The 26,402-nt window shown below is 42.9% G+C and overlaps 1 protein-coding gene across 1 annotated transcript in view; it reads left to right on the forward strand.

Moving 5' to 3' along the window:
- ATP10A (ATPase phospholipid transporting 10A (putative)) overlaps positions 1 to 16,960 on the forward strand; it is a 120,458-nt gene extending 103,498 nt beyond the window's left edge. The window contains exons 15-21 of the mRNA XM_074151349.1: positions 483 to 559; positions 5,143 to 5,268; positions 9,610 to 9,810; positions 14,183 to 14,263; positions 14,354 to 14,458; positions 14,810 to 14,997; positions 15,657 to 16,960. Of these exons, the coding sequence (XP_074007450.1) occupies positions 483 to 559; positions 5,143 to 5,268; positions 9,610 to 9,810; positions 14,183 to 14,263; positions 14,354 to 14,458; positions 14,810 to 14,997; positions 15,657 to 16,356 (1,478 nt within the window). The 3' untranslated portion in view covers positions 16,357 to 16,960. The remainder of the gene's footprint in view (positions 1 to 482; positions 560 to 5,142; positions 5,269 to 9,609; positions 9,811 to 14,182; positions 14,264 to 14,353; positions 14,459 to 14,809; positions 14,998 to 15,656) is intronic.
- Positions 16,961 to 26,402: the final 9,442 nt, after the last annotated feature.

Genomic DNA, 26,402 nt, shown 5'->3' on the forward strand with positions numbered 1-26,402 from the left:
TTTAACTTTATTGTATTTTTACTGTGTAGACGTTCTCATTGGCTTTAGGCCTCCTTGCACATTTCATTCTTAGTCATACTTGATTGCAGGCAGACAGTTAATCAGGAAGCAGAAGTATTGGGAAGCTCATTCTCATCCTTCCAGTGTTTTAGTATTTATGCAGTTCAGGCCTGATACTTGAATTTTAGGTCTTAATGAAAGGAGAGGGATTTGGGGTATTTTTTCACCTTTGCATGGTAAAAAAAAAAAGTCTACAAAGATCAGAAAGTCTTGGCAGCTTTGCCAAGCTTTGAACCTTATATTCCAAAAACAGATCCTTTCCTACCCCACATCTCCTTTACTATACCCATCCAACACTTAGTACACATCCGCCTTACTGTATTCAGCCAACACTCGGTAACAACTAGATTTTCCTTTGCCTTGCTGCTATTAACTGTTCATAGTCTACTAGTGACAACAAAACTGTGTCTTGTCATCTTTAGGTGATGGTGCTAATGATGTCAGCATGATCCAAGTGGCAGATGTTGGCGTGGGGATCTCTGGTCAAGAAGGCATGCAGGTAATGTTGCTTGTTCACTGAAAAGCACTTCCATGAAAGGGGGAAATAGACACTTCCCATGTGTCAGCTTGATCAAGCTGCCTTTGAATAGCCGGCACAAATAAAGGAGAAGTAGCAAGTTGTGCTGAGGAGTATCAGTTGTACATCGTAAAGATGGTCTCAGCTTGAGTTTGAGCTTGTGTTTGTTCTCAGATCTGTGCTGAGTTTAAACATGCTACCTTCTCAGAAAATACAACTTATTAGATACCTCTAGGTAATATGTTCTAAGAAATCATTTATTAAATACTGGTTTAAGAAAGGAAAAAGCTGATCTATGCATTATTTAGGAAATAAAGGTTCATCTTATTCTGGCTTTTATTCTCCTCTCTCCTGTATTATTCTCCTCATCTCCTTGGGTATGCTTCACCTGTGGAGTAGCCGCACAAGCCCATCCAGCTGATGCAGCTTGTTTGCATGGTGTGGTAGTGACCCTTAGCCCAGCCACCCACACGTCTCACTCACTCAGGCTGTTCAGACAGCAGAACAGTGAAGAAAGAGAAAATTGCAGCCCTTTGCAGAACCACTGCTCCATAGACAGTGTTACAAGTCTTGCGTTTTCTCCCCATTTCCTGCCACAGGGAACAGCAAGATAAGGGAACTTGCTCTGTAGTCTTTGGATGTGTTCAGCCTCGGATTACTGTGTTTACCACTTCTCCCATCCCTGGAAGAGAGGATGTATATGTACAGGATGTATTACCTACTGTATTACTTATTACCTCTGCCTCCTCTAGTGCTAGTGTAGTTCAGTTGCAGTGTTAGCACCAGAAATGGCAGTAAGACAGAGAATGAGGACGATACCTCATTTCCACAGCCTATCTTGTATTTGGGCTGGGTGCAGACTGATTGCATGAGAAAATAGAGTAGCCAAGTATATGTCAAAGAGCTTTTTAGAGAACATGCAAAGTGTTTCTCCTGAGGACCTGAGCAGATGAGCATGCTCTCTGACTTAGTTACCAGTGGGTGGTTCTCTGACCCACATTGCATTTTTTGCAACACTGGCTGGATGTTTTGCTTGAAAGGGAAGAAGTGCCCCCTTTACACAGAATGCAAGTTGGCTGTAGTATTTTATTCTGTGGCATTTCATGAATGTTACAATTTATTTGGGTCAACACAAATTTCTGAAACAAAAATTTAACTGAGCTATGAACTTGGGTGTCAACTTTGTGCGTTTTCTGACATGCAGATCACCAGAAGCTAGGACAGTACTCTGGAGAAAAGTCAGTAGATGTTTTTCTTATTTATTCATATACTCTTCCAAAGGCATCCTCTCCTGGCCGTTGTTGGAGGCTGGATACTACAAAAGATGGGCTTCAGCCTGACCCATCAGAGCTATTACACTTGTTCTCCTTCTCGTAGTCATCCAGTGTGTTCAGTCAAAGTAATCGCCAGGGCAAATGGATGTCCACCAGTGCTCTTCAAACAGACAGATTTCAGGCCTGCAATCCATTAAAAATGCTTCTCCAAATATGTTAGCAGCTTTAAATTAGACTGGAAAGAAGATACCCCAAAAATATTCAGATGTGCATTGTGCATATGGCATCCCAGCCATAGACTCTATGAATGTGACTTTGGTAGCTGGAGAGGGCAGGAGAAAAGGAAGTCTTGGATTAAGCTGATGCCAACTGTATTTGTTGTTCCACAGTCTTCAGCAGGCTCCAAGAGCTTTGCATAACTTCTGCAGTATCACTTTGCAGGCAATCCAGGCTCCAGAGAGCCCAGCAGAGACTGTTTTTGTGGGGTCCCCTCCAAGCCTGTCAATTCAAAAAAGTCTTCTGCAAACTCTTTGGGTCTGTTGTGGTTTCAGCCGAATTTACCAAAACCAGACTGACAGATGGTCCTTCCCTCCCTCTCCCCCCCGCAAAAGAGGAGAGAGGAAGAGAAAGAGATAAGGAGATTTAGAAGTTTAGAGCGAACTAAACTACTTTAATGAAGAATTAATATTAAAATAAAAGAAAACAAAAAAAAAAAAGAAAAAAATAATGAAATAGATACAATATATACAAAACCGTATCAAGCACCCAGGATGACAGTCACATCACCGGCAGGCACTGGGGAAGTCCCAGACTGGACTCAGTGACGGATGGGAACTGGATCCCAGCTCTGGAGTCAGGAACACACGGATCGGGATCAAAGGCAGATGAACAGACAGAGTCCTCTCTGGATGTCGGCCATCGCAGGAAGGGGGCTGACCCTTTGATCCCTCAGCTTTTATACTGAGCATGGGGCAGATGGGATGGAATACCCCAGTTGGTCAGGTTTGGGTCACCTGTCCTGTCCACTCCTCCCCACTGATGTGACCCCTCTCCTTTTTTCCTGTTTCTGACCCTCTAAGGGGGCAAATAACGAAATCGGCTGACCTTGGTTGTTATAGCAATAAGTATAAGCAAGGGCCTCTCTGCATACCATCCCTTGGCATGGAGCACAAACATTGGTCTTATCATTCTGAGAACGAGCAGTTTTCTCCACAATATGCCGTTAATTTCAGAGAGTTAGAAGAGGCCTGGCTAGGATGTAAAGTTACAGAACAGAAAATTGGTTCGGTTTTACTTCAAACCGGGACAGGGTCTTATCATCTCTTATGAACTTATCAGCTCCTGTAATCTATATATTAATTCAGATCACTTTTTTTCTTAATGCAGACATACAGTGCTTGTAGCATTATTTTTACTCCTCTCCCCATTATGCCACTTCCAGTTGAGCTCATACACTTAAAATAATCAGTCCTCAAATGCCGCTGGCTTTTGCCGTGTATTCAGATCTGAAAGCTATTTGCTCATTAACCCATTAAGCTACCTGTTTTTTTCTAAATGAAAGTTCAACAGAGTAGAAAATGTTTATAGATCCCTTCCTTTACTTCAAGGTCCTAAGGAACTACGCAGGCCTCTTTACTATAAACAGCTGTCAGAATCTTACGCATGCAGGTACTCAGACAGCGTTGAGCATTTTAATGTCTAAAACGGCAATACTCTCTGATTTATTTTCTTTCCACATTCTGTGGAAGCATGTGGAGCATGAATCACTTTCCTGTGAAAAAGCTGGAAGAAAAAATAAAAAAATGTGAAAACCAAGGGGGTATCTTGAGATGAAATAAACATGCAAATGTTATTGGTTAACACTATCTTCCTCACTGTGTTCGTCACTGTAATCAAAATGGAATAAAAAAGAAAAAAACGCCGACACTTCTCGCAGTATGTTGTGAAGTACTATGTTAGAAGCACAAATGAAGAGAAGCTAACAGTTTCGTTTTAACATTGAAATAGGCAGAGATGGAGTGGAGGACAAGGAAGCAGACATAGCACAGCTCTGTTCTCCTCGAACTGCAAGATAGCTTTACGTCTGCAAGACAAATCAGACAGTTCTGCGCAGGGAGCTTATAACAAGTGTATCTCAGTACCTGAGAAATCCCAGGATGTGTCAACATATTAAAAAATGTCCCAGTTTATATATACAACTACTGCTTAAATTACAATGCATTATTACACCCTCTCCTGCATATGCTTTTAGAGTTTATTTTAATAGCTTCTACAAGCACTTACTTGGGAAAACAGCCTTTTTGGTGATTTACCAAGAAAGGGAAGATTAAAAGGAAACATGTATCTCATTGAAAAATACAGCCAAAATATACCCTGCAGAGTGTGAGGAAGACATTGCTCCTTTGGGGGTTTTCACCTTTCCTCATGTTTTTGCTGAAGTGTGAGAAGAAAGATGTTACCAAAATAAAAAATGAAATATAAAATAATATTAAATGAAATCTTAGTGTGATTCTAGGGATAAAGAAAATCGTGAGACAGCTGTGATAACACCATCATTTACAAGAAGGTCTCATCTAGATGTACAGTACCCTGAATTTTAGTCAGAAGTAGCGAGAAACTGGGTGATTCATTTTGTCAATGTGATTTGGCAGTCTGCACAGTCCCAGAGGAGTCTCATCTAGTGTGATCTTTTCATAAACAGTTTTAGAAAACATGCAATTTTAAAAATCCCTCAAAATACTGATGTCTCAGGGCAGCCAAGTAAACTTTATAAGTTGAGATTGCAAATGTAATTAAAACTAATATTTTTATTATTTTGTCTTTTAAAGTCCAGTAATTATGATGCAACCAGTTAATTGTGCTTTTCTTATTTTATTCTCTGGAAGTTCATTTTGCCCTGTAAGTACCCTGTAGTTTTTACAGAGAAAGATGTTACAGCCACCAGGACGTTCACACTCGGGCCCTGAGCCTTCATGCTTATGTGACTGCGATTGCCAGCCATTCTTCCACCTCTCGCTTTTTGCTGCTGCTTGTCACCATCTGGAATATAGACTGTAGTCTCCTTTGGGCGAGGACCGGGTCGCCTTGCATGTTCTGCCAAGCTGCTGGGTTTTGCTCACGGGTATTCCAAATCAATGCAGAAATAACTGCATTTCAGATGCACTGCAATGGGTTTCATTCTTCATCAGTACAATTTCCATTGACTGTGTGAGTTGAGAAGATGACTAGATTCACTGTTGGTGTTGAAAGTGATGCTTTACAATAATTATTCTAATTTTTCTTTCATTGAAGGCGGTGATGGCAAGCGACTTTGCAATCCCAAGGTTCCGGTATTTGGAGAAGCTCTTGCTTGTTCATGGCCACTGGTGTTATTCCCGACTTGCCAACATGGTGCTGTATTTCTTCTACAAAAATGCGGTAAGTGTTTGACTTGGCAGCTTTGTACCACCACATGTTTCTAGGGCTTATTTTGTGCTAAGTGAGCATTAGGTCAGCCTTCAAATGGTTTATAAATAAGCTGCAAAGAAATTTGCAGAGTTGAAAGACAGCTGGCTGCCATTCGCAGAAATACAGGACCCACTCCATAACAGCTACAGTGTGCTAGTGAATGTGCAAATTAGGTAACAGAAATAACAAGCACTGTTTAAGAAAAGTTTCTTTATAGAGCAGTTTTGCAGAATTTAGATGGCTAGACACAGGAGTCTTTAATGCCAAAGCCATCCAACGTTGGTCCAAAGTAGCAGTTGAGTGTGTTTTCTCTTCCTGACCCTATCTCATTGTTGCTTATGAATCACTGTACTCCCTAGTGACTTGAGATAGTTTGAGTCCTCTCTTTGTCTCAGAGGAAGAGATTGGGAAGGTTTTTTCTTGATTTATCGTACTCCCAACTAACCAAAAGAGTTTGTTAGAAAGGAAGCACACTGTGGTAAAGAACAGTGTATGTGTCTGGGTTTCCTCCCTGGTGTATGAAACGGGAGTTAGTCCAGTACTGGGCACTGGGCCAGTAGCAGCTCGACTCCTTGGCCCTAACAAACGCCCTTTGCACTGATCTTGAAGTACAAAGATGATTGATTGAAAACTGCGTAACAAAACAACCAAGAATTCCATCAGCTGTGTGGGAGTCACTGGCAGGCACACGGATACGCTCACTTGCAACACCTACAAATCACCCTGGGAGCAAGGGATATGAAGAAGCAGGAAAAAGAGGAGAGCCAGAGCTCTCAGACCTCTGTTTGCTCTAGAGGGCAATGTGTGAACTGTGAGCAGGAGACTGGATATTATCCTCAATATCAGAAAAAAAGTAGCTCTCGATTTTGCAAAAGTTGCTTTCCAAATTCAATCTAATCATCAATTTTTTTAATCGGTGGCAACTTTTTAATGCAAATTCCTCTTGGCCTGACTAATCCCTATCTGATCTCAATCTGAAGGTATGTATTTTATCAGGAGAAGACCATCATTTGCTCAAAATTTTGAACACCCAAGAGAGCTAAAGAATTAATAAAGCATCTTTGGTTTAACACAAGCATTTTAAAATACCTTCTGTGGTCTGATCAGAAACTGAATGCAAGCACACTTCTAGAGACAAAAGAAAGAAGGGACTTGGACAGTCTGAACTGCTGCTTGAGTCTGAAATAGCAAGCAGATTTAAATAATGCTGCACTGAGCCACCTGTTGAAGCGCAACAGCGAAATACATGCTGGTGTTCAAATGCCTGAGTTTTAAGGCTTGATCTTGAATGATGCTGAATGTCTGTACTCCCACCCCCAGTGCTGTATGTTTCCAAGATACATTTTGGCTTGACAGTATCAAATCTGAAGCGTGTGCAGAGCCATCTTACATTAAAAAAAAAAAAAGAAAAAAAAAAAGTAATACACATAAGACATTCCAGCAATCAGCAGACAGATATGTTGTTTATACATCTATATTTTTGTTCAGCTCTTGTAAAATCTTCCATTTCCTTTGGTACAACTCCCCTTGATTACGAGTATTATTTCTCATGCCGTTTTTAGTCAGATATTTTCAGAAGCTGCTGCCTCCGGGCTAGAATATAACTCAAGAAATCTCTTTGTGTTGGCTTTGCTTTGGCAGCCTTGAGAGCTTTCTGAGCAATACTTGTTGCTACCAACTCTAAAACTGCAGTGGGGTATCCAGCATACAGACAGGAATATGTCTGGCACAGCGCCTGCCCTTAAGGAAAGAGTATTCAAAAATGAAAGATGTGAGCACCTGATCCTTTTGCAAGGAGATTATTCTGGATGATTCTCCACAGAGAGTCAAGATAGCTACACTGCAAATGTTCTGCAAGTTTTCTGTTTCCTCAAGTGTTTTTTTCCCCATTTACTCGTATTAGAAAATTTTCCATTCTCTGCTAGAACCTGTCTAACTCAAAGTTGAAACTCCAAATCACTGGAAAAGCCATTTGGAAACTCAGATGACTTATCCAAGAAGATGTTTGGCTTGGTGGATATAATAAAAATTCAAGTAAATTATAAAGTAAAATATAGCATGACTGGAAATATCTGAGCTTGATGAAAAGGGATTTAATGTAAAAAAATTCTACCTGCACAAGTATGCACTGCTTCTTGTCCTTTATCTCTGCAAGACATCTCTGGACATTTTTTGGCATATACTTCATTCACTGAGAAATTCTGTCTGGGGTCACATTCATAAAACAGTCTCATGGGGTGGGGGGGAGAGGTAACTGTTTAAATTTTCATATAAATTTGTTTTGACTTTTTCAGGGAGATAATGCACAGAAGCAAGAAGGAACCTTATAGTAGAAATTAAATTAGATGCTTGTTTAATCCAAAATAAAATTTCAGGGGGAAAAAATCTGATTTAAGCTTAGTTACTGAAATGTCATTTATTTGTACAGCTTTCTTTGACAGTACTTCTGAGGCCCATACTAGAGGTGATAGGAAAACTTTCAGCTGACTGTATTTCCATCAAACTACCCATTTTTGTAAGAGCCAAACTGTTCCCAAGACAGGTTAATTTTAGCAAGGCTCTAGAGAGGAATATTTCTTCGGTCCAGGGTTAGCTGGATTTTGTTTATTTCAAATGAGCGAGAGAAAAGCATCTAAATTCACATATTTATTGCAATTCCATTTTGAGAAAAGACTCAGGAAGTTTTTTTGGGTTTTGGGTGTGAAAAGGGAATAAATTCCAAAATCTGTTCAATTTTGAAATGAAATTGCCATCTCCCAGCCAACTATACTGAAGAGGGTAAGCTCTGGTAACTCAGTCTTGTTTTGGCCAGAGGAAGATATTTTTCCTAAAATGTATTTACAGAAACATTTATAAAAGTGATCCTTAAAAAAAAAAAAAAGGAAAAGAAAAAAGAAAAAAAAATTAAATTTTAATAGGTTAGTTTATAGGATGGACTCACAAACAGTGAGATGTATGTTGCTGCTGATACACAGGCCATTTTCAATGTAGTATGCAAACATTGCCTGAACATATATATACAATATACCTATATATGTAAAAATATATATACATTTTCCTACAAAAGGACTGACCCTCTGATTCTGTGGCAATTCCCCTTCACAAGATAGGCTTGCTCTTCTTATAGCAGTTTTCACTGACTAAGCAGACCATAGCATTTTTTTTTTCTCCTATGTTTAAATTTCAACCACATGTGGGTATACAGGTAGAATAGATCTGTATTTACCTCTGTATATCTGAAAATGATGAAGGGTTAACATATTCCAGCTGGCTGAAAGCTTTTAAGAGCAGAATACAGAGAGAAGAGGAAGTGAGAGGAGAGGTCATGTCATTTCTCTTCATGGCTAAAATGGGGAAAACCCTTGAGGGACAATTGCCAAAGTTTTTCTAGTTGCCTTCTGTTTAGTGTTAATCACTTCACAAAGAGTAATAAAAATTTCAGTTTTAGGAGGACCAGGCCTGGAATTTTATTTCCTTCCCTGGGAAGCTCCCCGTCTTTTTCTAGACCTCAAATACCCCCTCACCAGGTGAGATCAACACCTCTCCTGAGCCCTAAAAACCTCTGGATCATTCATGCTGCAGAGATTGTAGAAGAGACAAGTTGTGTGGTTTGTCCCTTTTTGGGTGATTCCAACCCAACTACATGAACAATCCCACTGTAGCTATGGCTGCAGCTGATTTCTTTATACAGCTAATGAGTAAGTGAGACTGAGGAATCTTTACAGCACTGCTAATTTGCTGAATTTCAATGCACATAGATAGTATAGTTAAGAAAATTTTGCTAGACCTTACAGTTTCACCTCCCTTGCTGCTGCTAGTCTTATGTTGGTCTTGCAGAAAAGCTCTGCATTTACCTATTGTGGACTAGCAGAGCCTCCCAAAACATCTCAAGCCAGCAGAGGACATTATTATGGAAATGCTTATTCTTACGATAGTAGTGTGCTATGAGATCAATACTCATACATCTAGAGGTCAATGATGGTTGGGAGAGCTTTTTACGGTTAGTTCAATTGCACCTCAGAGTTTCACTTGAACTGAAAGTTAATTTTGTGTGAAGTCATCCCTGACACCTGAGATCTGAGGTTCCAGCAGCACAAAGACTTGCAGGTGTGCCAAATGTTTGCGGCTTAGCTAAGTGGCCCCAGCATCAGGAACAGCAAGTTAAAGACTAGGTATCCCAAGAAAGATTGCTCGTGTTTAGTGTTCATAGATAAGTCTTTGCAGAACTGGATTCATAATTGTTTCAGGACACATTGGGATGACAATCCTGCTTATCTTGTCATATTTACAGCGTTGCTCATTCAATTTCAGATGTTTGTGGCCCTTCTCTTCTGGTACCAGTTCTACTGCGGGTTCTCTGGCTCATCGATGATTGATCAGTGGTATCTCATCTTCTTTAATTTACTCTTCTCTTCTCTTCCACAACTGATTACTGGTGTGCTGGATAAGGACGTGCCAGCTGAAGTGTTAATTGCTGCACCTCAGCTTTATAAAAGTGGCCAGAATATGGAGGTAAAAACTTCTTGCTTTTTGTAATTTTTTTCCTAAACATCTTTAGTTTCAACTAAACCCTGCTCCCACAGGGTGGATGACTGATATCAGCATCTGAGAAGTCACTATTATTATTTCGTGGTATTTCTCACCTGGGTCAAAGTATCTAAATGCCAAAAGTACATTTAAAAAGCAAACAAACAAACAAACAAATAAACCCCCCAGCTATATTTTGAAATATGTAGCAGGAGAGAAGGCTGGATGCTTTATGTCAGCCTAACCTCCCGCATGGTCCCAGTTCACAAATAACCACAAAAGTAAAGCAGATTATACCTTGTAGACTAGTGTGGACTTTCACAGAATAACCTCACAGTACTTACTTAGAACTTCAGGCCCCAGCCCTTTACAAACAGTTAAAAAGAGAAAGATGGCCTTAGGGTTAAGCACAGAGGTCAATAGACTCAGACTCTTGAGGGAGGTAGTCACCAGCAGATGACAGATTCAGCTGTTGAAAACACCTTGTCCCCATCTGTTTGAACTGTACAATGAAAACAGAAGGAATTGCAGGAGGGATTGGAGCTAAACCACTTCTGGTAATTACAGCTAGAGTGTACTGTGGGTAAATCTTTCTGCTTGGCTAATGCTATCCGTATTGAGACGTTGCTTCCAGGGCAAAAGCCTTTCTTAAAAGTATCTGACATTGTGCCCTCTGAGAGGAGACAGTGAGCAGGTTTTTCACAGAATCACAGAATCTTAGTGGTTGGAAGGGACCTTTGAGATCATCGAGTCCAACCACATTAAAAAAAACCAAACAAACAAAAAAAAACCAAACACAACACACAAAAACAAACAAACAAACAAAAACAACAAAAAAAAAAAGCACCCACCAACTAAACCCCACACCCACAACCTCACACACAACACCCCACCACAAACCAACAATCCCGGGCACTAGAGCATGCCCTGAAGAGCCATGTCTACACGTTTCTTAAATACCTCCAGGGATGGTGACTCCACCACCTCCCTGGGCAGGCTGTTCCAGTGCTTGACCACTCTTTCAGTAAAGTAATTCTTCCTAATATCTAATCTAAACCTCCCTTGCCGCAGCTTCATACCATTTCCTCTGGTCCTGTCGTTATTCCCTTGGGAGAAGAGGCCAACCCCCGCCTCTCTACAGTTTCCTTTCAGGTAGTTGTAGAGGGCAATGAGGTCTCCCCTCAGCCTCCTCTTCTCCAAACTAAACATGCCCAGTTCCCTCAGCCTCTCCTCATAGGACTTGTTCTCCAGACCCCTCACCAGCTTGGTGGCTCTCCTCTGGACACGCTCCAGCACTTCAATGTCTTTCCTGTAGTGAGGGGCCCAAAACTGAACACAGTACTCGAGGTGAGGCCTCACCAGTGCCGAGTACAGAGGCACGATGACTTCCCTGCTCCTGCTGGCCACGCTATTCCTGATACAAGCCAGGATGCTATTGGCCTTCTTGGCCACCTGGGCACACTGCTGGCTCATGTTAAGCCGGCTGTCCACCAACACTCCCAGGTCCTTTTCTGCCAGGCAGCTTTCCAGCCACTCTTCCCTGAGCCTGTAGCGTTGCTTGGGGTTGTTGTGACCAAAATGCAGGAGCCGGCACTTGGCCTTATTAAACCTCATCCCATTGGCCTTGGCCCATTGATCCAACCTGTCCAGATCCCTCTGTAAAGCCTTCCGACCCTCAAGCAGATCAACACTCCCACCTAGCTTGGTGTCATCCGCAAACTTACTGAGGGTGCATTCAATCCCCTTGTCTAGATCATCAATGAAGATATTGAACAAGACTGGCCCCAAAACTGAGCCCTGAGGGACACCACTGGTGACCAGCCGCCAACCAGATTTTGCTCCATTAATTACAACTCTCTGGGCACAGCCATCCAGCCAGTTTTTTATCCAGCGGAGGGTACACTTGTCTATGCCATGATTCTCCAGTTTCTCCAGGAGAATGCCGTGAGGGACGGTGTCGAAGGCCTTACCAAAGTCCAGGTAGACAACATCCACAGCCTTCCCCTCATCAAGAAAGCGGGTCACATGGTCATAGAAGGAGATCAAGTTGGTCAGGCAGGACCTCCCTTTCGTAAACCCATGCTGGCTGGCCCTGATCCCTTGGCTGCCCTGCACTTGCCTTGAGAGCTCACTCAGGATGATCCTCTCCATGATCTTTCCCGGTACCGAGGTCAGGCTGACAGGCCTGTAGTTTCCGGGATCCTCCTTCCGGCCCTTCTTGTAGATGGGCGTCACATTGGCCACCCTCCAGTCATCTGGCACCTCTCCTGTTGACCAGGATTGTTGATAGATAATGGAGAGAGGCTTGGTGAGCTCTCCTGCCAGCTCCCTGAGAACCTTTGGGTGAATGCCATCCGGCCCCATAGACTTATGCGTGTCCAGGTGCATAAGCAAATCATTAACTACTTCCTCCTGGATTACAGGGGAGTTGTTCTGTTCTCCATTCTTATCTTCCAGCCCAAGAAGCTGAACACCCTGGGGGTAGCTGGTCTGACTATTAAAGACAGAGGTAAAGAAGGCATTAAGTATCTCAGCCTTCTCCTCATCCTTGGTTGCAAGGTTTCCCCCTGCATCCAGTAAGGGATGGACATTCTCTGTCACTCTCTTTTTGTTGATGTATTTATAGAAACTTCTTTTGTTGTCCCTTATATTAATTGCCAGGTTGAGTTCCAGCTGGGCTTTTGCCTTCCTGATTTTTTCTCTGTATGACCTAACACAATCTCTGTACTCCTCCTGAGTTGCCTGTCCCCTCTTCCAAAGGTGGTAAACCTTCCTTTTTTCCTTAAGTCCCATCAAGAGCTCTTTGTTCATCCAGGCCAGCCATTTTCCCCGCCCTTTAATTTTGCGCCTCATGGGGACAGCCTGCTCCTGGGCCTTTAGGGCCCTTTTCCTCTAACTGTACACCTGCATTTGCTACCCCACAGATCTAGTGAGGTTGTTAGACACTGTCCTGGAAATGTGAAAGGAGAATTTTAGTGTAATTTATTTTTAGTGCTTTAGTCCAAATTCTCTCTTTTTCACCCAGCTGTTGTTTTCCATTTTCTACATTTCTTCTGTTCCAGCGCATTGCACTTTAAAGATCTGTAACATTAATACCTTCCTTTCTTGCACATTTTTAAGGTGATAGAAATCTTGTAATGGCTTAAGCTTGTTGGGAAGTTGCATCTGCCTGTCTTCAGCTGGCAAATTGAGGAGAGAAGTCTCCCAGGTTCACAGTACAGTTATTTCTCATGGGCAAGTCCAGGGACCATTTTAAGTTTGTTTGAAATCTAGTCAACATATTCTCTGAATAGCTACCTAAAAAGGCATTTTAAAAACTTGCTAAAAATCCTATGTCAGATAGGATCTCTTTCAAAAAGATATCACTGATTCAAAGCCTGTAGAATTATAGAACAATTTAGATGACTGTGGAGGCCATCTGATCCAGACCCCTGGTCAAAACAGCTTCAAAGCCAGATGAGGTTGCTCAGGTCTTTATCTAGGCCGGTTTTGAATGTCTCCAACAATGGAGTCCATGTGGAGTCTCCACAGTCCCTCTGAGCAACCCGTTCCAGTGCTTAACCACATGTTATTTTAGTAGGCCAAACAATACCATCGTTTTTCTTTCAATTCCCATTTTTAGGCTGCAATGATATTACCCATACAGGAAAGGACCCCTGATGAACCCAGTGGTTGGAGATGTAGCCTGTATCCCAAAATTAAATAAATATTTTGCCACTTACAAACTATTTTTCCTTATATCTAGGTCTTTTAGATGACCATCCATACCCCTGCAATTGTATATTTCTTTAAACCAAAATGTTAGTTTAGCATTGTTTCTTAGCAAGCAATTTTGTGCACTCACACACAGATATATGTATATATATGTTTTATATACGTATTTGTAACATAGCATACGTTGCTGCATGAATTAATGCTAAAGATCCCTGTTGTGGATCTTCTTTTCTAAGTATGCGTGAACTTTCTGTTTTCTGTCTTGTGAATAAATACCCTGTGCTTGTATGCACGTGATGTAAAACCCATATATCCATGTGCATAGACCTCAGAGAGATCCTCCTGAAATCAGCAGTCTAAATGTAGTGCATAAAGTTGGGCACCTTCATAAATGTTTGCCGAGTGTCAGATTCAAATTACACCCTCTGCCAGGGAAAAAAAAAAAGAAGAGTCTCCGCTCAGGATAGTGTGACTTGCAGGTAGACTCTTCATACTTCATCCCCAAGGGTATCTAACTGATTGGCAAAGTTGTGAAGGGCACAAGACCTAAAAGTGCCCATGGAATATCTCCCTCAAAATACCTATCCCAGCAAATAACTTTTTCATTAGGCTCTGATTTTCTTAATTTTTTTTTTATCCACAGGAATATCAACCACATATGTTTTGGATGAACATGATTGATGCTATGTATCAAAGTCTGGTTTGCTTCTTCATCCCCTATTTCGTAAGTGTTTGGTTTAAGCCGTTCCATTTCAAGCATTTTGAGGAGAACTGGCAACACAGCTTGGGCTAAATTCTGTCTCCTTCTTTACAGACTTACTATGATTCAGAGGTGGATATCTTCTCCTGGGGAACTCCCATCACCACAATAGCTCTTTTCACCATCATACTACATTTGGCTATTGAAACCAAAACTTGGGTAAGGTACCCACAGCCTACATAGAAACTCAGTGGCATACACGTAATTCTTTTCTTAGTGCCATTCTTCAGAAACAGAAGACGGTCGCTTCGTTTCCCTCAGCACATTCTATTTTTAGCAAGCATTTTAAGCAAACATGAAAAAGGTTTTAAACTGTGATCTGCAAACATCTTTGTAGTGTTTTATCTATAATACGAATTTTTGAAAATACAAGGCTCTAAACTCTTTCCTGTGCATGGATTTGGCTCCAGAAATTAAGAAGTTTGAATTCAAAATCACAGCAAATTTTTTATAGTATGAAGAATCATTATTCTTTTGTTTTTTGTTCTTTGTTTTTTTTTTTCGTTCTAGACTTTTCTTCACTGGTCATCTTGCATCTTCAGTATCCTTTTGTTTTTCTTTGTGGCTCTGGCTTACAATGCTTCCTGCCCAGTATGCCATCCTCCATCCAATCCCTACTGGACTATGGAAAGGCTGATGGGAGACCCTATGTTCTATTTCACTTGCATTATATCACCAGTTGTTGCATTGCTGCCCAGGTATTGTATCTTTTCTCATATACAAAAGCACTTTTTGCATATGGTTGGGAGGGCAAGAAACATTTCTTTTTCCACTCTCCCTGTTTCTTTTTGCCTTACCAGCCAAGTCAATTTTTTTCAGCAGCTGATTATTCGAAGTCAGGTTGTCTAACCTCTTCTGTGCTCCTGACCACAGGAATAGACCACAGCTCTTGGCCATAGACCACAGGAGTGGCATAATTGTAGACTGTTGGTCAAACCTCCTGGCCATGCAGAGATTTGCTATCCTGTGCGGTTTTCCATGATGCTTCCAGATTCAACCCATCCTCCCATAACATGCAGAGTACAGAAATTCTGACAGTATGTTGTGGATTTACTTGTTCCACAGACTGATCCCCATTGCCTTTGATTCCTCATCAGGAAAAATTAAAAGACAGTGTGTAATCACAAGGTGGATCGCTGACTAAAGGCACAGATTTATTACACTGCTTGTTATTAATCAAAACGTAAGCACAGCATTCAGAGCTTTTCATCTGCAAGCTTTTTGTGTCAAACATAAGAAAGGCACATAAAAGTCTTATTTTTCTGTGTTGTGCTTTTGTCTTGGATATTTTCTCTTAATAAAATATTGGGTACTTCCTTCTTTCAGTTCTTTTCACGTGCATAATCTTTTTTTGCAGATTTCTGTACAGAACCCTCCAGGGAACACTGTTCCCAACCCAGCTTCAGCTTGGACGCCAGTTGAGTAAACTATCCCCAGAGATTCGCACCCAGCTTCTGACCAAGTTGAATGTAAAGGAAACAATATGCCAGACACAACCCTTTGCAGGCAGCTTCTCACCAAGCCTTGGCTCAAATGCTAGTGATTGTTATAAGGCTTATAACCAAAGCACACCTTTGCCATCATCTCCTCAAAGAAGTGAGTCACTTTTCTACACAAAGGCAGAACATACTACAGATCAGACTGTGGCTGCCTCTCCCCAGGGTGCTGTGTTGTATGAGGAAAACAAACTCCCCTCACCAGGAAGTAGTCTGGAAAGGTCCATGGGATTTCATGAAGTTAGACACAGCACTTCAGAGATGGAGCCATTGCCTGTGGGAGCAACATTCCCATGGAGCTCAGCAGTCGACCAAGCAAACTTCAGTTTGTTGAAGTGGATCACATCAACTCCTCTGTTCAGTCGCTTTGGGACTGTTTTACAGGTGTCATCAAGCAGTTTACAAAATGAAACACGGGACAGTATGTGTGTACTTGGCTCTTCTTTGCATGTGGACTTCAAAGGCTTCACAGAGCAGAGCTCAAATAACTTGCAGGACAAAATTAAAGGGACCCCAGCTGATCATTGTAAAAGTGACAATTCCGAGACCACCTTTTTATGACATGGGCCTTAAATATATTTATATATTTTCTATTTGCACACATTTATAGTGAGATTACTCTATTTGTTTCCAAAGATGAAACAGAAAATCAAAGGTACAGAGCGATTATTTAAGAATGTTTAAATACAGTATATTGAAATAAGAGCTTTAAATATAAAAAGAAACACTTGAAAATTCCATTTATATTGTTTTATTTTTTCATCTCATTTTGTAAGGAAATGCCATCTCTTTTTTTTTGAGATGCTTCTCTTTTATTCTGACACATACTGTTAAAGCAAAGGACCTATCTACCATATTCAAAAGGATTAGATTTGCAACAATTATTGGTATCATTGTAGGCCATTCAGTAATCAAGGAGGAAAAACCATGACAATAAATAGGGACTGTATTCCATGCATCATCTGCTTGCCCGGGTCTTTTGTCACTGGAGCAAACCATTAGGCAAGACTGTCGAATTATTATACACCTCTCTGTAAATGTTAACAGTATCTTACCACCGCATTAATAATACTGGTATTTTATAAGTGACACCATATTTTGATATTGCAGCCATAGCATTTTATGTGTCATGATAAAACAATAAATAAATGACCATCCATATTGCAAAGTGACTTCCCAGTCTGGCATTAATAGTAATTCAGCCCTTCGCCCGGAGTAGTGAGCATTTGGCCGGTCGTGGCCGTATATCAGGCTGTTCAGCTTCTGAAGAAAACTTGCTGCTTGTTCGTGAGGAATGATTTGGTGGCAAAGAGCTGGTGCATTGTGTCTGCTGTAGAGTTTGAGCTGGGAGGGTCTGGGATCTTCTGTGCTGGAGCACTACCAGGAGTAGGTTGGTTTTGCTGAAGAAGTCAGTCCTGCTTGCTAGTGGTGCCGTGGGAGGACAGGCAGGGTGGAGTTCTTCTTAAGCACCTTCACTGTTGTTTCATCCAGATCCTGGGGGAATTCAGCCCTGGAAGGCTAAATTCTTTTGTATCTGGTCACCATGACCATTATGAACTTGCTGCTGCACTTCTTTGTTTCCTCGTTGGAGGTTTTCAGATGGCCTTTGCCTTGCTGGCCATCAGTTGTGTAAGGCCAGAACTTGTTCGTGCCATGCTCTGTGCCAGGTGACTTGCCTCCCTCAGCCCGTTAAGCCACAGCGCCTACCATGTGTCACTTGCTAATCCACTCAGGGTCTTTTTTTGCAAAGAGGTATACACTGGCCTCCTTCCCAAAGACAGAATTGATAATATGAAACTGTAAAATGCCAATGAAAGGAAGAGATGAAAGCAATCTAAGAGCTGTCAGCCTGTGAATATGTTACCTTCATGAAACATGACACATCCACGTGTAGCTAAACTGCATTTTGGGATTAGAATTGACGAGGGACAGGGCAACCACCTAAGGGACTCACTCTCTGTCTCCCATGAACAGCTTTAAGAATGTGATTAACTAAAAAAAAAACCAAACATACCTGAAGCACAAGTTCTTCCTTTTAGCCTCTAGTCAAAGAGGAATGTGTGTAGATGTTAGTGGAGGAAAGCACACCTATTGACTCATTTGTTACTGGCTGAAAACATCTTGACATTTCTCTGCTTTATATTAATTACAGTAGAAATGGGGCAGTAAGAGTGAGCTTCCATGAAGGTAGGTGGGCATCTGCCCTGTTGGTGCCAATGTGAGCTAGGAGCTGCTGGGGTGTGTGTCCTGACGCTCACCTCTGAGTCCAACACCCTCAGAACATTTATTTCTCCCTGCTCTCTGGAAAGGGAGCCTGCGGGACTCGGTTCAGGTGGAGAAACCTTTGCAAGTCTTTCTAGTTGGGTGAGACAGCTCTGAGTTTAGACATCTCTACTTGCTCTTCTCGGTCTTGATAGGAGCTCTGTTGGGATGACTTTGCGGGTAGTTTTTTGCAAGGTTAGCTGGCTGTGTTTAACACAAACTGTGCAGAGATTGCTATTGTAAATAACTCACCTGTGTGGAGCTGCAGTGTCTTTTAATGTCAGGGGAAATCGAATGACACTGTGAAATGTGTAAACGTTGCCATCTGGTTAGAAACGTTCCTCTGGTTGTGAAACAGCATCTCACAGAAGGACACCATATCAGATACCAGGCAGGCAGAGTTCATAGGTTTGCAACACATTAAATTCAGTCTAAGAATGTCATGGGGCTGGAGCAGGAGCTTACCATGGATGTCTCAGGCCCAGCAGGCAGGTGAGGATCTCTCCAGCTTATTGACTCCTCCACATCTTCCCACAGCATGTTTGGTGTCCCGTGGGCCTTCATGGGACTACCTGGTGCTGGTAGCAGAAGGGGCTGGAACATCACTGGGCTTTGGCTCAGAGCTGTATTTGCTGATATTCTCATTTAAAAAAAAAAAAATTCACTAGACGTGCCTTTGTGATACAAGATTTGGTTTCGTTATTGTGCTTTCAGTGTTTCAAAGACTATTTTTGTAGCTAAAGGATAAAAGCTTTCCTTTGGGACTGAGAGTTGCTCATGTGCTGCCAGATAGTTGTGTTAAGTTGCCGCTGTGAGTGTGAGAGCAGTACATCTGTGTCATGTATTTAGGGAAACTGTAGATGCAGAACCTCAGCTGCTACAACCATCGTAGCTCTTTCCATTTCTGCAAGCTGACTTACCCCAGCTGGGAATCCGGCCTCAATAACTGCTGTATTTTGTTGCAAAACCACCCAAACCCGTAGACGTATATTTTGAAATGCATAAAGTGTAAATGCTCCCATCGTACTAAAAGATAAAATATCTTATTATGGTGGCAAGCCGGCAAACATGTATGAGTTTAATCTTAAATAAACCAAATAATTCCACTGACCTTCATGGAGCGGTGACCTCAGCAGGATTGCTTGGTGCGTACAGGTAGATAGGAAGATGTGCCACACTGAGGCCTCCATGGGCCAGAACTACACAGCGAGATACCAAGGGGCACAGAACCAGGACTAGGATGTCAACAAGCAAGATGCCCCTATCTTCTTTTGGGAGATATATTGGAAAACAATATCAATAAAATGTAATCTAAGCCACAGTTTGGAGGGAAAAAAAAAAAAAACCAACCAGATTTCACATTTGGAAAGAAAATATTAAGCAAAGTAATTCTTTTCATTTCAAATCAGAAGTTCTCTCTTCAGTTGCCAGAAGACAAACACATCAAAGCATATTACTTGCTGGGTTTTAGGGCCTGTCAACATTTTGAAGCTGCTATTAATATTTGAAACATTTTAACTAAACAAATACTAATGGATTTTTGAAGCTGTATACATTGATTTTAATAAAATAGAAATAAACTTCTAAGTTATTCCTGTCGGTGCAGTTGAGCAGTTGTCATAGCAGGCAAAACAAAGCTTTAAATTCATGAGGCCAATCCTCAAAAAGCATGCAACTGTTTATTGCAAGATTCCACGAGGCAATTAAAACAATGCCGGGGTTTGGTCTATTCCCAACAACAACCCACTGTACATGGCTTCAAATATTTGCACTGAGCTCTGCAAGCACTTCTACATCTGCTCGACGTTGCTGGCTGAAGCAGCCCGGCTGAAATTAATGACTGAGAAGAAGAGAGTTGTGAATTAAGCATCACAGCGTTCCGTATTTCTTTACTCTTACTTATGTGAACTAACTTCTCGGTGATTTATCCATTTTATAAATTTCTCTTGGATGTGTAAACTGCCAGAACTCTTCTGTCGGGTTAGCATTCTAATCTCAGAAATTATGTCTCCCACATATGCCAGTGTACTGGAAGTGGGCATGTAAATGTCAAAACAGGAGCCAAAACAAGACTCCGGTATTTTTTTCCAAGATTTTCCAGCTATGCATCACTGCTCTGTGTGCCCAGACAGTCATGCACCTGTTTGTCACCCTCCTGTGTCAGCTGTGGAACCACAGCCCTTCCTCCTGAAGGCCATTAAATGATCTTCTATGCTTTTCATAAACTGGGAAGCCGATGACAGTCCTGACGTCTCCCTGTGGCCGAATCCAGTGGCACCCTGTGTTGTTTTAAATGCTCCATTGATGGGGAGAGCTCATCCTTTAGCTAGTAACATTTCCTCAGACCCTTTCAAATTATTCAACCAGAGACCGTTCTTGCTTCCATTATACAACCTTCTCAACTACCTTGCACTGAACCTTGCCTTGTTGTTTATTCACACCCGATACTGCCGAGGGCTGCGGTCTCTGCTTGATCCCAGTACATCTCCTGCAGGCTCTACCCCCTTAATCAGTGAGTCTCGCTTCGTGGCATCTTGGCTCAGCTTTCTAGCATCATGGTCATCATCAGTCCAGTCCAGGCTTACACATCCCAAACATTTTAGGCTAGTCGCCTGATCCATATACAGCAGATATGGAGGATCTGGGGAGGTTTATCCATTCAAGGTGCTACCTAAAAGGGTTTTGCATGACTACTGGTTGCAGTATGTGGAGAAGTTCAGCTTAAAATAGACTCTGTCAGAACTGCATGTGGTTGAGTCATCTGGGAGTGACAATTCCTGCCCTAATCATAAAATCTGCATTGAAACCTGAACTTAAAAAAATATATAAATTACAGCCTTATGTTTTTGCAGCAGCTAGTTCTTGATTCAAATTGCTCAGCACCTTGGGCATTATTCAGTCCAGCATTAAATTTGGCAGTGGGCTTTTGTAACTGAGTGCACATGGCAGTTCAGAAAAATGATGCTGATACAAGAAGCCATGCGCTGTGATGGAGCAGTAGCAGGTACGTGTCAAAGACACTCTGGAAGCCGCTAGAGACAGGGTCATACAGATGTAGCAAAGAGCAAAAGGAAAGGCACTGTTAGATGGTCTTCAGAAGTTCCAAGGTTGGTGAAGAGATGAGGGGACCTCCAGAGCTTTCCAATCGCATTGGCTTTGCCTTTGCAAAGGTTCTGCACGTCTCCTTATTTCCGTGCTGGTAGATTAATTTGCATAGACCTTAACCTTCACCAGAGCTACACCATGGGTGAATTTGGCTCGTTACCTGCAGGTGAGTGCAAATAACTGGGTTTGACACCCAGCTAATGTCAAGCAACACAGCTGGACTGACTAATGTGGAGATAGGTTGGTGCTTGCTTTGCACACACGACCATGCTGGCTATGCATCAGTTGGGAGCACTCCCCAGCCAGTACGACCAGGGCAGGTCCCAGTACCAGCCCCAGGGATCCTTCCTGTGTCAAAAACCAGGGCAGGATCCTGCCAGAACAGGGGGAACCTCCATGTCTTCCCATGCAAATGGGATGTGAGCAACCCTCCGCCGCTTGTTAGACTGAGACCACGTTTGCAGTGTCCATGACAACTTTGGGTGGTTAGTTACCTGGAAAAGAAGCAGCAGATAACATGGCAGGGAAACCCTTCCTGCTCCCTCAGGAATCTCCTGCACCATTGCATAAATGCCTTCATTTTTTCTCCTATGCTTTCCAAAATGAAACCTGGCCGTAGGAAAGCCCCTGGGATGGCTGCATCCATCAGAAGCGGCCTCTTGAAGCACCTGCACCCAGGGCCGCTGCACCAGGGTTGTCGGGTGCCTTCACTATTAGAAATAGCTTCACTGGTCACCCCGTGTGCTGCTTGCTGGGGCTCCTTTGTGCTGAAGGAGACACTGCATGGCCACAGCCCATCTATCTTCAGTTAAAAAAAAAACAGCAGCCAAGTGCTTTTGCCCTGACTTAAGAGGTTCATAATGGGGAAAGATCTGCAAATGTCTCTAATTCTGGACACCCAGATGGAGCTGAGTGTTTTCCAGCTGTCCTGGGCTGTGAAATCCTGTAGTGCATCACACATTCAGAGGGATCTCCGGTGCTCTATGTCTTCAAAACCTCCTGGGGTTTCCTTCGGGGGGTCAGCCACCCCCAAATCCCAAAATCTAGAATTAGAAACCACTGTTGGAAATGGTAACTGTGCCATGAGGACTGTATTTTATTTACATGGAAAAGAGCAGTTAAAAGAAAGGACTAACTTTTAAGGAAGGTTTTTCTATATGGCTGCATGAGGAATTCTGTGTTTTGAGCAGGAGCTTCCAAGTGGTTTTAAGTATGGCTGTTTGCTCTGTGCAATAACATCTCCCTTGATACATGAAGTGCAGCACTACATAAATCTTTCCAAGAGGAGGTTTAGCACATCCTAGCCAGGGCGGGCAAAGACTGCCAGGTCCTGCAGCCAGCTCTGCTGCTGGAAGGACTTTAGCTAGGTCAGCCCTCAAAGACCTGTTTCATCAGCTTGTTTTGCATAATGCCTGCCTGCAAAGCCGCCTCGTGAGAGGTACGATTAAACAAGAACCTTGTTAGAAGCGGACTAGAGACTTCAGTGTGGTCATTGGTGTTGCTGCAGCACGTATAGTGCATGCACAGTGTTATGGTTTAACCCCAGCTGACAGCTAGAACCATGCAGCCACTCGCTCACTCCCCCCAGCTGGGATGGGGGAGAAAACCAGAGGAGTAAAAGTAAGAAAAAACTTGTAGGTTGAGATAAAGACAGTTTAATAATTAGAGCAAAAGCCATGCACGCAAGCAAAGCCAAACAAGGAATTCATTCCCTGCTTCCCATGGGCAGGCAGGTGTTCAGCCATCCCCAGGAAAGCAGGGCTCCATCACACGTACCAGTTACTTGGGAAGACAAATGTCACCACTCCCAACATCCCCCCCTTCCTTCTTCTTCCCCCAGTTTTATATACTAAGCATGATGTCATATGGTATGGAATATCCCTTCAATCATTTGGGGTCAGCTATCCAGGCTGTGTCTCCTCCCAACTTCTTGTGCACCCCCAGCCTGCTCACTGGTGGGGTGAGGTGAGGAGCAGAAAAGGCCTTGACTGCTTAGCAACAACCAAAAACATCAGTGGTTTACCAACACCATTTTCACTCCAAATCCAGAAACATAGCTCTGTGCCAGCTGCTAGTAAGAAAGTTAACTCTACCCCAGCTAAAACCATGACACATGGAAATAGTCTCTTCAGTGAACACAAAATGCTTGAAAGAGCCTTTTGAATGACTGGGAAAACTGTCAGTGAAGATCTGGCACCAGGCGAATAAAAGCTGCTCAGACGAGGTGGAGTGCCTAGTTCCCTCTGCAGGAAGGTGGCCCAGGACTTAATGTCCTCTTTATTATCCAGGCAGCAGCCCCAAGATGGAGCAGGGTGTGGGTTTCCAAAGGCAGTGTTGACTCGGAGCCGAAGCAAGGGGCCTCTCACTCCACTGGGTGCTAAAACCCAGTGCGGCACTGCTGTAGCTAAGGTTAGAAGGTCTTGGCCCAAAATTTCCAGTGGTGCATTGCTTTGTCCTTGTTCATCGCCTTTTCCAAAAGCTGTAGGTTTTAAAGTCTCCAGCTTATTCCCGGATGGCTCGTTTTCATGGAATAACGGAATTGTCAGAGTTGGAAGGGACCTCTAGAGATCATCTAGTCCAACTCCCCTGCCAAAGCGGGATTGCCTAGAGCACATTACTCAGAACTGCATCCAGGCGGGGCTTGAAGATCTCCAGAGAAGGGGACTCCACAACCTCCCTGGGCAGCCTGTTCCAGTGCTCTGTCACCCCCACCGGAAAGAAGTTTCTCCTCGTATTTAAATGGAACTTCCTATGTCCCAGCTTGTGCCCATTAGAGAAGGCAGCAGGGTGAGAGCAGGCCGCACCGCCCCCGCCCAGCCCTGCCGCAGCTCCTTCATGCATGTTTTGCGTGCGTGAAGACACCAAACTGTCCCTGCAGCCAGGCTTGAGTAGACGCAGTTCCCACCTTTCTGCCCTTCCTTGCTTTACTCCCCAAAAGGTGGAGACCACCTTCAGAAATCCAGAGATACTGCTCACTGCTTACATGCCTGGAAACAAAGGATGAGTGTGGCCTCCAAGGCCTTTTTGTTCATGAAAACAATAGAGATGCCCCCGGTTTAAGTAGCGTCTTGGCAGAGTTGTCCTTCACAATCTGCACAAGTGCCTGTTGAAGGGAGTTCAGCAATAGCTGATGCTGCTCTTTTCCTATTTTTTATGTAGAAAAGCTCCAAAACTTGGAAGAAAGAAGGGGAATATTGAGCTTTTCACCATAAAATCCTGAAAACGCGAAGCTCTTCTTTTTTTTTTTTTAAATCAAATTGCTGATGATGTGGGGGGTTATATTTACTAAAAACCCATCTTTCTGACAAACTCTTTCAATCAGCCGTGTGTACTGTTAAAGCTGCAAGAACCAATTTTATCCCGAGTGGGCTGGGTGTTTGCAGTTTGTAAGATCCCTGTCATTTTGCAGACACAATTAACTTCGTAGCTGGTTTGTTTTGCTAAACCCCCAAGAACTCAATAAAGCCTTTATAGCTGAAAGAGATTAAATCTTCGTCTCCATGTAAAATGATGGAATTAGAAAGTTTGGGTTGGCATCATCTGGAAACCAAGGGCAAATGATGACACTATGGGAGGTGTTGCAGGAAAAGGCTCTTCTCCCCTGGGAGCCTATGGAAATGATCAAAATCAATGAAGGTACTGGGAGCTGCAGTTCATCTGAAGTTATCTTAGTTTCTCGCTCAATTTCGAAGCTTAAAAGGGAATTAATTCATTTATATCAGATTGTGTTGGTGGTGTGTGCAACTGTCCAATCCAGGTGGCACCATTTTCTGCCCACTGCGTGCTGCTTTAAGTGGCAGCCCAAGGCTCACTGCACAAGAAAGCTGAGTCCTTGGATTACTCAGTGCAAAAGGGAGAAACACCCCAGTTTTTCTAAAGCAATACCCCATGTGGTTTTCATGCATTCAGTTTGCTGCCATTGTAGCCCACCAGCAATGGTCCCCTTGCCAGATGGTTCCCACTCACCTGGGACTGAAGTCAAGTGGAGTTTCCTACCTTGAGATTTTGGGGACACACCAATTACTGAGAGGTTTCAGGGGACACCTCTACCCCACAGAAAAGGGGTGACAGGTGGGGGGGTGTCCTATCCCTCTCCCAGCCTCTGGCAAATCTGTGCCTTCCCCGTTGCTCAGGGCATCTCCAGCCCCTGTGCATCCCCCTTCATGGTCAACAGCACAAGTGGAGAAAATGCATTTCCATGTATATTTCCAAACAAGCACCCGTGGACCCTCCTCTTCCCCCCAGCTCCCTGGTCCCCACTCAGTCTGATAGTGCCATCAGCTGGGATGTTACTCCACCCAATTTTATTTGTCTGCATAGACATACCACAGTTTCTTCTCACATACTGCAGCCTGGGTTTGTTCGTTGACACAGAGGTCCATTATGAAAATAAAATATCACATTCTTATAAGCGGGAGGGCAGCTGACAAGGTGTAGCTCTGGAACACAAGTCCTCCTAAGGCTGTGTGCACCAGGAGGTACTTCACCACGTAAATAATTTTACAGGCATAAGTGCACCACCAGTATTTTCCATTCCCTGGCACCACGGGGTGGAGAGAAATGCTGCCTAAAAAAAAAAAAAAATTAAAATTCAGTCTGTCCCCTTCCCTCTTCCGCCACTGCTCTCCTAGTGCGGGATTTCTCCTGCCCGGCAGCTCTCTGCCAGGGACAACTGTTCAGCTCATCATCCTTATCCATCCTCAAGGACCGGTTTGCAGTTGGCACCTTCAGCGCATCCCAGAGGTCACTGACTCCGGCCCGGCAAGGCCAAGGACAACTCTGCTCTGCTCTTGGGAGCCACTGGAGCCTACTGGCTGGGTTTTGAAGAGGAGAAAACTTTTATTTTTCAAAGCAAGCAGAAGAAAGCATGCTGACTTCTTCAGGTTTAAATAATAGGCTCTTGACCACTTCTTAGAAGTAATTTAGTGTTGTCTGAAGAGAGAAGAAATTTATATTTTCTGTTGTTTGGTGGGAGCGGGAAAAAAACAAGGAGAAACATAAGAGGCTGTATTACCACAGTGCGGACTTTTTGTTTTTCAATCAACTGCTTGAAGTACAAAAAAAGCCCTTGTATCCCTCTATTGCCAATGCTGGCCTTCATTTTCAGCCACTTGTTACCTACAAACAAGAAAGTACTTCTGCACAGGGGGAGGAAAAAAAGGTAATTAAAAGCAAAAACTCTATCATTTATTTGAAAGCAATGTGGAGATTTTAAACCTGTAACAAGGTGCCTTGAGACA

This window comes from Numenius arquata, chromosome 1, assembly GCF_964106895.1.
Source record: "Numenius arquata chromosome 1, bNumArq3.hap1.1, whole genome shotgun sequence".
Classification (NCBI taxonomy): domain Eukaryota; kingdom Metazoa; phylum Chordata; class Aves; order Charadriiformes; family Scolopacidae; genus Numenius; species Numenius arquata.